Source organism: Megalobrama amblycephala, linkage group LG20 (assembly GCF_018812025.1).
Source record: "Megalobrama amblycephala isolate DHTTF-2021 linkage group LG20, ASM1881202v1, whole genome shotgun sequence".
In the NCBI taxonomy this organism is placed as follows: domain Eukaryota; kingdom Metazoa; phylum Chordata; class Actinopteri; order Cypriniformes; family Xenocyprididae; genus Megalobrama; species Megalobrama amblycephala.
Genome location: NC_063063.1, coordinates 1,914,822 through 1,925,674, shown reverse-complemented (window position 1 = coordinate 1,925,674; position 10,853 = coordinate 1,914,822). Strand labels below are relative to the sequence as shown.

The window sequence follows — 10,853 nt, the reverse complement described above, 5'->3', positions numbered from 1 at the left end:
ATTTAAATCAGTTCATGTAAGTACAGTGGTTCAATATTAATATTATAAAGTGACGAGAATAAAAAACAAACAAAAAAAACTAAATAACAACTTATTTAGTGATGGCCGATTTCAAAACACTGCTTCAGGAAGCTTCGGAGCATAAATGAATCAGTGTATCGAATCATGATTCAGATCGCGCGTCAAACTGCCAAACGGCTGAAATCAAATGACTTTGGCATTAAAATCTGCTGAATCAATCACGAATCTGCTGTTCGGAGCGCCAAAGTCACGTGATTTCAGCCGTTGGCAGTTTGACACGCGATCCGAGTCATGATTCGACACGCTGATTCATTATGCTCCGAAGCTTCCTGAAGCAGTGTTTTGAAATCGGCCATCACTAAATAAGTCGTTATTTTGGGTTTTTTTCCGTGCACCAAAAATATTCCCGTGGCTTTATAATATTAATATTGAACCACTGTACTCACATGAACTGATTTAAATATGTTTTTAGTACATTAATGGATATTGAGAGAGGAAATGTCATTGCTCCCTATGGAGGCCTCACGGAGCCATCGGATTTCAACTAAAATATCTTAATTTGTGTTCCGAAGATTAACGAAGGTCTTACGGGTGTAGAACGGCATGAGGGTGAATAATAAATGACAGAGTGGTGGGTGAACATTTTTGGGTGAACTAACCCTTTAATATATTTAATAAATGAACATTTTAAGCTAGTCATATAGTCATTTTTAAACAATAGTTGGGTTAAATAAAACTACTCAGCACGCTGGGTAAACATTTAACCCAACCGCTGGGTTAAAACAACCCAATCTCTGGGTTTGTCCATTTTCAATCCAATTTGGGATGTTTTTAACCCAGCATTTTTAGAGTGTATGTAGGTTTGTAACAAATTTGCATAATGCTCATCTATGGTCTTCATTGGCTGCCCCGTGAACAGCGTCTACCACTTAGAAACATCCTGCTCAAGTCGTACTTGCGATGGTGGTTCGGGACTTCCCATTGACTTCCATTGTGCGGACCAAAAAAAAAAAAAAGTACAATGGAAGTTAATCTTCTATTAGGTTCCACAGAAGAAAGTCTTGCAGGTTTGGAATGACATCAGGGTGAGTAAATTATGACAGAATTAATTTCATTTTTGGGTGGACTATCCCTTTAAGCAAAAAATGTCCCCTATATGCTTATTATTTCAGATCATTTCTTTGCATATTTGCACTATTTGAGCACTAAGTGGTTGTTTCATGTGGTATTGTCCAAAAGCATTAAGGAATTCTTTAACGTTTTATTGTATCGTGTCAGACATCTCATGGAGAAAGTTTGGGTCAATTGCAAAGGCCCATTATCACCCTTCACACACAGCTGCAGATCAGAGAGTCTTTAATGCATTCAGTGGCCTGGCAATAATACTCCACTCGGTGTTCACAGCAATTGACCCATTAGGTCCAACTGTTTTTATAAACTTTTGAAACATGGCCAATTTCTATACTGCAGGGGTTTTTTCCTGGGTTCGGGGTAGTCACGGTCAGTACGTGCCTGTGGTCTTCATTAAACGGCCGGGCGTTAAAAGTACAGTCCGGACCCTCTGGAGCAAGCGATAACCACGCCTGAGCAACCCTGCTTTCTGTTGGACAGCCTCACGAGAGCTTCGTGTTGCCGCAGAGACTGCGAAACAGTCAAATCTCCTCCAACCTCAGCCACATATCGCCTCATGAACCCTGACCCCCACCCTTTGCAGCACTGAATGCTGGGAGATTTATGGAATCAGTGAGTGTGAATCACAGCGAGATTGTAAAAGGCAGTTCTGGGGTTTTATAGAGGCTATGGACCAGAGAGGAGGACAGGGTTCAGTGTGACACACTGTGACATACAATGCTTTGGATTACATTACTGATCAATCACTCCATGCTGAGTCTGTATGTGTGGAAAGGTGAAATAAAAGGAGAGGTCTCAAAGTCCATCTTAACCCTTACAAAACCTTACCATCGTTTGGTATTTGGTGTCCTGTCTACACTCACACTTTAACACAATCTTTTGGATACATGTGAAATACTGGGGATTTTGTTTATTGATAAAATTGCACTAAAATAAACACATGCACAAGCATGTTTTATGATTTTTTCTTTTCATTCTGCAACATAAAAAGAAATCAGCACGCAACCACTAGAACAAATGCAAATTCTGCATTATATTATATAAGAGCATGTACAGAATATTAAACTACACGATTTAGCTCAAAACTATCAATTTGCAGTTTCAATTTCGATTTGCAGTAAATGCTTCCCTGCAAGCGCTGTTTGAGTCGCTTATAATTTGCATTTGGGAACACAACATTCATCATGAGAATTGTTTATAAGTCCTGTGTCACTAAAAAGAAAAGTGAAAATGCCTATGTCTGAAAGCTTAAAAATGCTGCCTTCGGAGAACGCATTCCAAGGTAGGAGGGCATCAAGACACGTCCAAATCCAATGTTAGCTTCACTTCCTGTCTCCCGAGATGCATCTGATCAATTTTTAAAGGCAACATAGATGTATCCTTCATTGCGTTTGATATCTCACAATCCTATGCTTTCCATTATAAATAAATAAATATGGCATCTAATTGTTGCGGTTGGTGGTCAGTTTGTGTGTAAATGTAACTTTTTGACCTGATCTGATGTAATTTCTAGTGAGAAATTAGGGTTGCACTTTATTTTACAATGTGTGCATTTACATGTACTTAAGAAAGTACTGGGTATGGTAACTACATGGGTTAAGGTTAGGTTTAGGGGTAGGTTCAGGGTAATTACTATAATCCGTACATAGTATGTACATGGGGAACACGACTGTAAAATAAAGGGTAACACTTAATTAAGGTGACATAGTTACACGTTACTACATGTACTTTCCATAACAGTAAATTATGCATAATTACAAATAACTAAACCTAAACCAAACCCTCACTGTAACTCTATAGTAAATACATGTCGTTAATTAATATTACTCAGCACTTATTGTACTGTAACTGTTTTCCGCCAAAATAAAAGCTCAATGGCTCAATTTATTGATAATAATTATTAACATTGTTATTAATATTAATAACAATTATATTAACTTTTACTGTAACATACTGTATTATAATATGATAGCTACTATTATCCTGATTATTAAGTATTTGATTTTTTAATTTTACATTAAATAGTATGTATTATTGCAATGTCTTTTCTAATTTGATAAAATCTTTATTTTTGTATTAACAACAATTGAGGCATGTGATCAGCTTTTTGTCTTTAGCTGATCACATACACTTTTTTAAAAAAAAATTGCTTTTAAAACAAAGCAAATGTGGCAGTGATGACTTGATGACTTCTTTCAGTCTTGCAGTCTATCATGTTCTCGCACAGATGTGGACAGGCTCTGAGCTCTGGTGTGGCAGCTTGAACTCCCTGTCAGGCTGGGGTTGGACTTCAGGTCGAGTCTCGAAGTCAAGCCTTCCGCCAAGGACAGCAAGCCAAGTATGTTATTTCCTATCCAACACAAAGAGTATATGAACATGTCAACTCATGAATGTTTTTCTAGATCTGCTTTACAGCAGAATTGAATTCTGTTTGCATCACTGATTCTGTTTATTATCATGAAGCTGCATTAAAACAATCTGTATAAATGAATGTAACTTGACTATAAGAAGAAAATTAAAATGAACTATACAAATTTGAAAATCTCACTTCAGATAACTCAGAACTGAAGATACATGATGATAATCCTACTCTGTCTCTTACACTTCCTCACAACTGAAATCACTGATCAAATGAATCTCCTGAACTTCTTCAATCTGAGGTAGATCATCACGAAACCATTTATGCTGTAAAATCTGCTCTAGCGTTGGCCGTTTAGTTGGGTCCAGGTTTAGGCACTGGCTAATCAGATCCATGCATTCTGTACACATTTTTATAAGGAGAGAACTGGTTAGTCATGACCATGTGACTTGGCATCTACGAAAACAGCATCTAAAACATGATTAATATAAGGTAAAATGTTCTTTACTTTAAAGGTGAAGTATGCAGTTTCTATAGAATTATAAAAATAAAGCATATTTCCAAACGTCCCTTTCGCTTATTGCACCGTCCCCAACTTAACTTCTTGCGAAGGCATGTTTCAGGTCCAACATATTAGGAATACTTTTAGCTGTGTTGCATTTGTCTTTCTAAACGGGTGCATGATGATGCTATATGGTATTGAAGCATGCTTTGTGGCATGTAGCATGTGCATGTTTTCATGACCTGTTTAGTCTTTGAAGGTATAAATGCAGCGTATTTTGACTGTAACTAAAGCTGAATTTATTTTCCCATGGTCCCACAGTGGCTAAACACCCTCACACTATAGGCTGAGCTGGAAAGAGACGGATCTGAGCTGTTTTGATGGCACCTGGGAGGCTCAGCGTTTACACTTTTTGAGGAGATAAGCTCATAAATGGCATACTAATAGTAATCAATGGCATACTTCACCTTTAACTGTTTCTCTACAGAGCCTTTGATATATGTGTGTGTTTATCAATGTTACCGATATTATTCACTCACCTTTGGATAAGTTGGAGTTCTGAAACCTAACTTTCGCTTGTGTGATTTCCCTTGAATTGCGAAAAGGTGCACATGCGTTCATCATCTCATATAACAACACTCCTAGAGCCCACACATTTGTTGGGATGGCGTGGAATCGAGGTTGTGTGAAGATTTCAGGTGGGCAGTAATCCAGTAATCCTGTAAGCAAGACATTTGCACATTATTAAGCATTTTTGTAAAGCGTTAAATAATCAGTAAGTCACTACACTCAGGTTTCCACACTCCCAAAACACTCACCAATGTACGTGTCGCTCTCGTAGCCATCGCTACTAAGTAGCTGACCGCTGCCGAAGTCTATCAGCTTGAGCTCTAACGTGTCCGTCTTCAACAGTAAATTCTGCGGATGAACATCATTATGAAAGACGCCATGCTCGATGCAGTGTTGTACAGCCAGCGCAGCCTGTCGCATGATGCCCCGTGCTGTCTTCTCATCCGGTATAGGATTACGAATGAGGAAGTCCAGCAAGCTCTCGCAGGGTTCAGGGTACTCCATAATGAGAGTGAATTTTCGAGGGTGTTCAAACCAGGCATATAGCTCTATGACGTAAGGGCTTCTGGGTCCTTTCCTCATCATTAGCAGCAGCGCCACTTCAGTAACGAGAGGTTTGGGATGCCCAGGCTGGAGAAAAGTAAGAGACAAAAGGTTAGCTTTTGAAAACATATCTTTTTTCATATATATATATATATATATATATATATATATATATATAACAGAGCCTTTTCAGCTGATGTTTCTAGGCTAATTTGTCTTTTACATTTACACCTAATCCTTCTTACAGGTGTATTAACTACAGTAATAATCAACACTTCAACAACTAAATACACATTCAGGTTTTGGCCAACTTACAATAACAAGATAGCGATCGTTGTCAATCTTGCGCATCCGCTTGATGGCAACCTGCGAAAACAAAAACAGTTTCAATAGTAGTAACAGTATTCAAACACCTGACCTTGCACTAAGTGTTAAACCATCTGTAAGCTGTATATTTTGATGCATGCAAGAGCAATTGTGAGAAAAAATGTTTGTTTTATATTAAAAATATCACTGCTTGTTGTGTCCAGAAAATATGAATATATGGAGAAAATTCTCTGAAAACAAGCTTAAAGATATTTTTAGTGGGAAAACAAGACGACAATACTGTTTAAAATGATGTTACCCTTATTTGGCTTGACGCCTACGTGATCTGGCACAGGATTAGGCTCTGCGTCCAGATCTGGTGGAGGGACAAATGGCTCCACAACATCCACAGCACTACTGCAGAAACAGCTGCGGAAAGGACGCTTTATAAACTTCCACATCCTCTTCAATAAAGAGCAAAATCCTTTCTTCATCCTGTGTTGTGTAGGTTTTTCTAAAATGAAGAAAAACAATTGAAAAGACAAATATTAAAAACATCTCTGACCTCAAATTAAACAATGATATAATGACATAATTAATGCCTAAGTAATTTCCAAGTTTGCTTCTGCTTAATGCCTGCATAAATGTCCCAAAATCTTATTTCACAATTTTAAGTATTAGCATTTTTTTTTTTTTTTTTTCACGATTATCACTATATAGTAATAGTAATCTTATTTTATTTGATCTTTTATTAAAATAAGAGTATACATTTCCAGGCTTCATTTGGCCAACATATTTAGAAATATGACTGAACACTTTATTTTACAGTGTCATTGTTACATATGTTGTTACATAGTAATACTATAAATTATGCATAATTACATGCAACTAACCCTAAACCAAACCCTAATCCTAACCCTACAATAAGTACATGTAGTTACTTAATATTACTCAAGTACTTAAATGTATAGTTACAGTGTAACAAAAACACCTTAAAATAAAGTGTAAGTGAAATATCTATATTTTATTAAAATATATTTACATTAAATCAAATATATATTTAAATAAATATCTTATTAATGAAATAACCGACTCTGTTTACATTTCATGACTTTTTCATGATTTTTTTTTTTTTTTTTTTACGATTATCACTACATACTAATAATAATCTTATTTTATTTGATCTTTTATTAAAATAAGAGCATACATTCCATGCTTCATTTGGCCAACCTATTTAGAAATATATTTACATTATATTAAATATATATTTAAATAAATATCGTATTAACGACATGACTGAATCTAGTTACATGAATACTCGCCACAACAGCTATTTTGACATAATTTTGTGTGTATTTGACCATTCAAGCGCTACAAGTCGCGGAAATAGAATTATATTCGGGATCGTATGCTGTCTGACAAGCGGCTTTCTGTGCGCGTGTTTCGGGTGTGTGTTGCACAAAGCAAGTACCCCACTGAGTTCATGACTTATTGCGCTTCCCAGCTAACAAAAATATATTTAAGAAAGTTTTGCATTCCCATTAAATTATGAAAACGTTATTTCTAAATGTTCCCAAACGTTCAAAACGTGTTAAGGGAACATTCATTCCATTATATAATTTTGCAAACATTATGGGAACATTACTTTTGAATGTTCTCTGAACGTTCTGAAATGTTAAATGAACGTTCAGCTAAAATATTTCAATTTTCCATCAGTGAAATTATGCGATAAATGTGGCCGGACCAACTTGTTAAAATCAAAAAATAGCAAAATCTCTATCTGTACACTGTACAACGCCCATCCTTATTTCAGTCTCACCTGTAGAGCTGTTGATCACAGAAGAAGCCTCCAAGGCACCGTAAGCAGTCAGGCCATTTGAAGTCTCTGCTGGCTCGACAGGAACTTGACCTGGCAGTGGAGGGCAAAAAATCCCTTGGAGGCTGTTGGACAAGGACAAACAGCACATGCCACAACCGATCTGTTCGCTTTGTCCATCCGTTCTATAGCCACTCCATCTCCACTCCATATCGCACGAGGCATTGCTGCTAATACTTAACAGCTCATCACATAACCGCCTCTGTACATTGTCCACAGAGAGGGACAAAGATGGTGATGAAGATGATGTTGTGGACATGATGCCCGGTGGAGAAGTCACAAATTTGGAGATTTGTGAAAGGTCTATACACTGTTTTTCTGTTTCTACAGATCTGGACACTGTGACTAGACACCGAGATCGAAGCACTGTAAAGGCCTGAACAACGTAGTCTGAACACTGTGTTTTAGTATCTGCGAAAAACAAAACCGTGTAGACACTGTAGCTCTCAGTTGAAATGAGATTCTGCTGGTGAATATATAGAACGCGAGTGTTGTGACGTCACAGTCAAGGCCACGCGCTCAAATGCCGCTCTAGGCAAACCACGTGGTTCCGCCCCCGCAATTCAAATATATATATATATATATTTACTAGAATGAAAACACTGTCGTTATGTTTTATGATTTTTTTTCAAATTCTGCAACGTAAACAAATTAGCAGGCATCCACTAGTACAGCTGCAAATGCAAAATATGTATTATATTATATTAAACTACACGATTTAGCTCATAATTATTGGAGGTTTCATTTTCTCTTGACTGATACACACATAGTATATCACTTCGACATAAAGACAGTTGCAAACGGGACGCGGGAAAAATTTCTGATTCATTTTCAATGAGAGAGCGACAAAATGGCGGTTTCGCTTTCTCTCACACACACACAATAAAAGCTTACCTTTCAGAAGCATGTGTTGGGCTTTAAAATGATTAGTCATCACCAGCACGTAAAAGACGTCATCTTTTGTATTCATGCCCGGATCGTTTTATTTGTTTTGATGATATTTTTGCAACGTACCTCAGGGTGTTTCGCGGGCACAAGTATGCCGCTCTTAAGACTGAATTGGGGGCGGGGCGGGATTGGCACTACAATAATAAATTAAAGTTAATTTAGATTTAGAATATTGAGGTGATAAGTTGATAAGAGCAATAATTCAAAAATAAAAATAAAAAAAAATACTTAATCTCGTTTTTTTGCCGCCCTAGTTTACCAGAACAATCGTGTAGTAATTTTTTTTTACCAACAGAGAGCGCTGCAAACTACACTGATTACAATGTCACGCAAATCGCGACGCTTTAGCCATGAATAAATTAACCTTGACGCAAGCTGATCTTATCACGAGACAACTTTATCAGTTTCAAGGTCAGTCAAACTGTTCTAGTAACTATTCATATTAAATCAAAGAAATACTGTTATATGTACTATATAAGAGGGCCTGAACGAGGTGAGGGATTGTTTTAATTTTAATCGTTTCTGAAAGTACTTTCCCAAATATTAACTATACCACATGAGTGAAAGAAAGTACACCCCGATATGAATATAAATAAAAAATAATATAATGTTTTTGATCCATACTATAGTAAAGTACTTGAATTAATTGGTTGTGGTAATTCTAGTTGCTGTGGTAATATAACATCTGCAGTAATATAAACAAATTACCCAATACTGTACTAAGTTTTCTACGACTATAAGGTATATTATACTGCAATACACTGTTGTAAAAATTAAAGTATACTACAGTATTTATTACAGTTTATCAGTTCACTATAGTTAAAGGGTTAGTTCACCCAAAAATGAAAATTCTGTCATTTATTACTCACCCTCATGTCGTTCCACACCCGTAAGACCTTCGTTTATCTTCGGAACACAAATTAAGATATTTTTGATGAAATCCGATGGCTCAAGATCCATAAAGGTACTAAAAACATATTTAAATCAGTTCATGTGAGTACAGTGGCTTCAATATTAATATTATAAAGTGACAAGAATATTTTTGGTGCGCCGAGAAAAAAAAAAAAAAAAACGACTTATATAGTGATGGCCGATTTCAAAACACTGCTTCATGAAGCATCGGAGCATTATGAATCTTTTGTGTCGAATCATGATTCGGAGCATTATGAATCAGCATGTCGAATCAGCGGTTTGGAGCACCAAAGTTTGGTGGTTTGACACGCAATCTGAATCATGATTCGACACACTGATTCGTAACACTCTGAAACTTAATGAAGCAGTGTTTTGAAATCGGCCATCACTATATAAGTCGTTATTTTGTTTTTTTTGGTGCACCAAAAATATCCTCGTGGCTTTATAATATTAATATTGAACCACTGTACTCACATGAACTGATTTAAATATGTTTTTAGTACATTAATGGACCTTGAGAGAGGAAATGTCATTGCTGGCTACGTAGGCCTCACTGAGCCATCGGATTTCATCAAAAATGTCTTAATTTGTGTTCTGAAGATTAATGAAGGTCTTACGGGTGTGGAACGGCATGAGGAATTAATTACATTATTTTCATTTTTGGGTGAACTAACCCTTTAATACTACAGTATCATTAACAAAGTGTTGTAAATACTATAATATACAGTATACTACAATTTACTATAGTATGGTTCAAAAACACTATAGTATTTACTATAAATTACTATAGTATTTTTTCATGTTGGTGTGCTCAAAATGAGCCAAAAACGCTAACACGTCTAATTAGGGATAGTGAATATTTATTTCGAAAACATAAAATGACATTTGAAAAGCTAGTATATTCAGATTTTGAAAATAAAAATATTAAATATGATGTTCAAAAAAATGTTAAATATAGACAATATATACAATTTTGCTATTTAGGCCTATTTTTTTCATAGCATTAGTTTTGGTGAACCATTTTGGGTCAGTTTGACATCATAATCAATTATAATAATAGAACACACAACAATTCAAAAACATGCTAGAATGTATTGTCCCTATTTTTTAATTCATAGAAAATAAAAAGTTAGGCTCGATTTCAATAATATTTTGACCACTGAACTAGGAAATGTCCCAGGTTTCCATTTCAGAAATCTGCTCACCTTACTGTAAACCCATTTATATATTTATATTTAATCTTCTTCAAGGGGCCGTTAACACAAGTTACATAAATAATTATACAGAGCGCAAGGGAATAAAACAGAAGGCATGTTTATAGGTGAATTAACTCCCATACTCCATTGCTAATATAAACACTCGATACACTGATCTGATTGGTGCATTATTTTAAAGCTGACATTGTAACTATTTTAGTTTTCAAAATGGACTGGCATGCATTTAAATCTCTCACTGCATGCGTTATCAGTAATATCAAGTTGTGTGTGTATCAGTAATTCAGCTACACAATGTATTTTACCTTACCTTATGATGCAACGCTTCTTTTTAAAGCCATAAAGTGAAATCTCTCTAGAGAGCCGAGATTTACAGTCTGACCCCTGTAATTTTGTGTTGCTTTCTCACCCTTACTGTGTCAGCTATAGTTTTAAACGTTTCCCTCTCTTCTCCGCTCATCTCCCGGTGTG

General features: G+C 36.0%; 2 protein-coding genes across 4 annotated transcripts; both read right to left on the bottom strand.

Moving 5' to 3' along the window:
- Positions 1–3,006: 3,006 nt before the first annotated feature.
- Positions 3,007–5,515, bottom strand: LOC125255668 (serine/threonine-protein kinase pim-2-like). 3 transcript variants are annotated; one of them, XR_007181962.1, is made up of 5 exons: positions 5,442–5,515; positions 4,832–5,213; positions 4,553–4,732; positions 3,701–3,911; positions 3,361–3,502 (listed from the first exon to the last, which is right to left on the bottom strand). XR_007181962.1 is itself a non-coding variant. In XM_048171077.1 (5 exons), exons 1-5 carry the CDS (start codon positions 5,475–5,477, stop codon positions 3,496–3,498), a joined length of 762 nt encoding a protein of 253 aa, XP_048027034.1. In that variant the 5' UTR covers positions 5,478–5,515; the 3' UTR covers positions 3,387–3,495. The 3 variants fall into 3 exon arrangements, 2 of the variants coding, with proteins under 2 accessions (XP_048027036.1, XP_048027034.1); XM_048171077.1 differs by having other exon boundaries at positions 3,387–3,502; positions 3,755–3,911; XM_048171079.1 differs by lacking the exon at positions 3,701–3,911 and having other exon boundaries at positions 3,007–3,502.
- A 192-nt stretch (positions 5,516–5,707) lies between these two features.
- Positions 5,708–8,385, bottom strand: LOC125255959. The gene is made up of 3 exons (XM_048171570.1): positions 8,203–8,385; positions 7,252–7,719; positions 5,708–5,946 (listed from the first exon to the last, which is right to left on the bottom strand). The coding sequence occupies exons 1-3, from the start codon at positions 8,276–8,278 to the stop codon at positions 5,708–5,710; spliced, it is 783 nt and encodes a 260-aa protein (XP_048027527.1). The 5' UTR covers positions 8,279–8,385.
- Positions 8,386–10,853: the final 2,468 nt, after the last annotated feature.

What these genes read in the sequence shown, in the direction of transcription:
- LOC125255668 (XM_048171077.1), bottom strand. Translation starts at nt 5,477, where the DNA reads ATGCGCAAGATTGACAACGATCGCTATCTTGTTATT. An exon ending in ACGATCGCTATCTTGTTATT is followed by an intron (nt 5,214 to 5,441) that starts GTAAGTTGGCCA and finishes ACTTTTCTCCAG; the next exon opens with CCTGGGCATCCCAAACCTCT. An exon ending in GAACTCCAACTTATCCAAAG is followed by an intron (nt 3,912 to 4,552) that starts GTGAGTGAATAA and finishes AAATGTGTACAG; the next exon opens with AATGCATGGATCTGATTAGC.
- LOC125255959 (XM_048171570.1), bottom strand. Translation starts at nt 8,278, where the DNA reads ATGAATACAAAAGATGACGTCTTTTACGTGCTGGTGATGACTAATCAT. An exon ending in CCAACACATGCTTCTGAAAG is followed by an intron (nt 7,720 to 8,202) that starts GTAAGCTTTTAT and finishes TGTTTTTCGCAG; the next exon opens with ATACTAAAACACAGTGTTCA. An exon ending in TGTGATCAACAGCTCTACAG is followed by an intron (nt 5,947 to 7,251) that starts GTGAGACTGAAA and finishes TCTTCATTTTAG; the next exon opens with AAAAACCTACACAACACAGG.